The following is a 2,194-nucleotide window of genomic DNA, read 5'->3' on the forward strand; positions in this document are numbered from 1 at the left end:
GCCCCCAACCCTGGTGGCCGCTTCTACTTCCTCTACGGCTTTGTCTGGATCCAGGGTGAGTGCCAGCTCCCTGCCACAGCTGCCCATGTCCCTGGCCCCTGCCCGCGCTGCCCGCTCAGCTTGGCCTCTCCTCCTCCCCAGACATGATGGAGCGCGCCCTCATCAACACATTCGTTGGCCACGACGTGGTGGAGCCCGGCAACTATGTGCAGATGTTCCCGTACCCATGTTATACCCGGGACGAGTGAGTAACACGCATGTGGGCAGGGTGGGCAGGGGCAGCACCTTCCCTCTTCGCCTTTACAGGCCAGGCCACTTCAGCTGGGAGAAGGGGACAAGTTTGGGGGCCTGAGAGAGGTTGGTGATATTAGGAGTGATGAGCAACCAGTTAAGCCCTGTTCCTTGGACCACCAGGCTAGGCCAGCAGGGGAAAGATTTTGTGCCCAGTTCGCAGCTGAAATGAGGAACTCGTGGCTGCAGGGTGTCTTGGAGGCTGAAAGACTTGGGGAGAACAAGAGGAGTGTGGTAAATGGATGGTACATGTGTGTCTGTTGGTGGTTATTGAACACGGTGGTCTGGAGGAAGCACCTGGAGAAGTCCCAGAGTCACCAGCCCTCCAGGGCAAGAGGGTGGATAGGGCCCCGTCCACATCAGGGTAGGCAGGGCACCGGCCGAGCCCACAGCCACTGCCGGCCTGCCTGCCAGGACCTAACAGCCAGGACCCTAGATTGTCCTATGGGCTCATTGGAGAAGCTCTTTCAGGGCGCTAAGGAGCTGCTGGACTGGAGGGCTGGTTGTCCCTGGGCAGTGGGAGAGCTCTTCCGCTGCCCTGTGCCCCAGGGTCTCCCCGAGTCTCTGCGGTGGTGCCACCATCCAGCTCTCCCCTCTCTTCCTCTACCCCACCAGCTTCCTCTTCGTCATTGAGCACATGATGCCCCTGTGCATGGTGATCTCCTGGGTCTACTCAGTGGCCATGATGATCCAGCACATTGTGACAGAGAAAGAGCATCGCCTGAAAGAGGTGGGGATGTGGGAGAGATCCCTGGGGAGGAGCTGGCATCTCTGAGCTCTAAGTTCTGCGCTGCATCCCTTGGGCACCTTCCCCATGTCTCTGGGGCGCGTGAGCTGGGTGGGTGCAGATCCCCAGCTCATCCCTGGGCTGAGCTGGTCCTTCCGAGCGTCCCTGGCGCGAGCCCTGCCCAGCGTTGGAGGGAGCTGAGCCCGATGGCACCCTGGCACAGGGTACTGTGGCCTGCCTGGTGGGGACCCCTCAGTGCTGCCCGTTGCTCTCCCAGCGCCAGCGAGTGAGGCAGCAGAGATGCGCAGGGTAGGGGACAGGCCCGCTGAGCAGTTTTGGCCTCACAGGTGATGAAGATGATGGGCTTGAACAACGCAGTGCATTGGGTGGCTTGGTTCATCACTGGCTTCGTCCAGCTCTCCATCTCGGTCACAGCGCTCACCGCCATCCTGAAGTACGGCAAGGTTCTGATGCACAGCGATGTCCTCATCATCTGGCTCTTTCTCGCAATCTACGCGGTGGCCACCATTATGTTCTGGTGAGCTGCCTGGTGCACTCCATGGGGTGGGGGGGCACAGGCAGCGCCGGGGTCCGTGTGCCATGGAGCGAGGGTGCCGGAGCTGTGTGGGCAAGGGTCGGTGGAGGGGCACAGGTCCCCCCAGCCAGCTGATATAAGGGGCCAATTTATCACCTCAACACCACCAAAATCGGACGGTGTGGGGAGAGCCCTGGTGGGGTAGGATCCGAGGTGACGCTTTCCTCCCTGCAGCTTCCTGGTGTCGGTGCTCTACTCCAAGGCCAAGCTGGCCTCTGCCTGCGGCGGCATCATCTATTTCCTCAGCTACGTGCCCTACATGTACGTGGCCATCCGCGAGGAGGTGGCGCATGACAAGATCACGGCCTTTGAAAAGTGTATCGCGGTGAGTTAGCTGCGGCTGCTGGCGAGGTGCTTGTCCCCACATTTGCCCCGGGCACCCCATGTCCAGTACACAGGCCACCAAGTTGTCACCAACCCCTGGGCAAACCTCTATCTGTATAAACCAACTGCCGTGGAGCTTTGGAGGCATCTCCAGAAGGTTTGGTTCCTCCCAGGGCAGGGAGCATCTCCACGGGGCTGGGTGGGGCAGCACCAGGTAGGAATCCGCCCCAACCTGTTCCTCCAGAGCTGGCCTGTGG

The 2,194-nt window shown here is 60.9% G+C and overlaps 1 protein-coding gene across 1 annotated transcript in view; it reads left to right on the forward strand.

Moving 5' to 3' along the window:
• Positions 1-2,194, forward strand: part of ABCA2 (ATP-binding cassette, sub-family A (ABC1), member 2) — a gene marked incomplete at both ends in the record, with an annotated part of 19,484 nt that overhangs the window by 2,808 nt on the left and 14,482 nt on the right. Inside the window, 5 exons of the mRNA XM_009584194.1 lie at positions 1-55; positions 142-244; positions 907-1,021; positions 1,366-1,556; positions 1,788-1,938. The exon at positions 1-55 is cut by the window's left edge and continues 4 nt beyond it. Of these exons, the coding sequence (XP_009582489.1) occupies positions 1-55; positions 142-244; positions 907-1,021; positions 1,366-1,556; positions 1,788-1,938 (615 nt within the window). The remainder of the gene's footprint in view (positions 56-141; positions 245-906; positions 1,022-1,365; positions 1,557-1,787; positions 1,939-2,194) is intronic.

The sequence above is a fragment of the Fulmarus glacialis genome, unplaced genomic scaffold (genome assembly GCF_000690835.1).
Source record: "Fulmarus glacialis isolate BGI_N327 unplaced genomic scaffold, ASM69083v1 scaffold18668, whole genome shotgun sequence".
NCBI lineage: Eukaryota > Metazoa > Chordata > Aves > Procellariiformes > Procellariidae > Fulmarus > Fulmarus glacialis.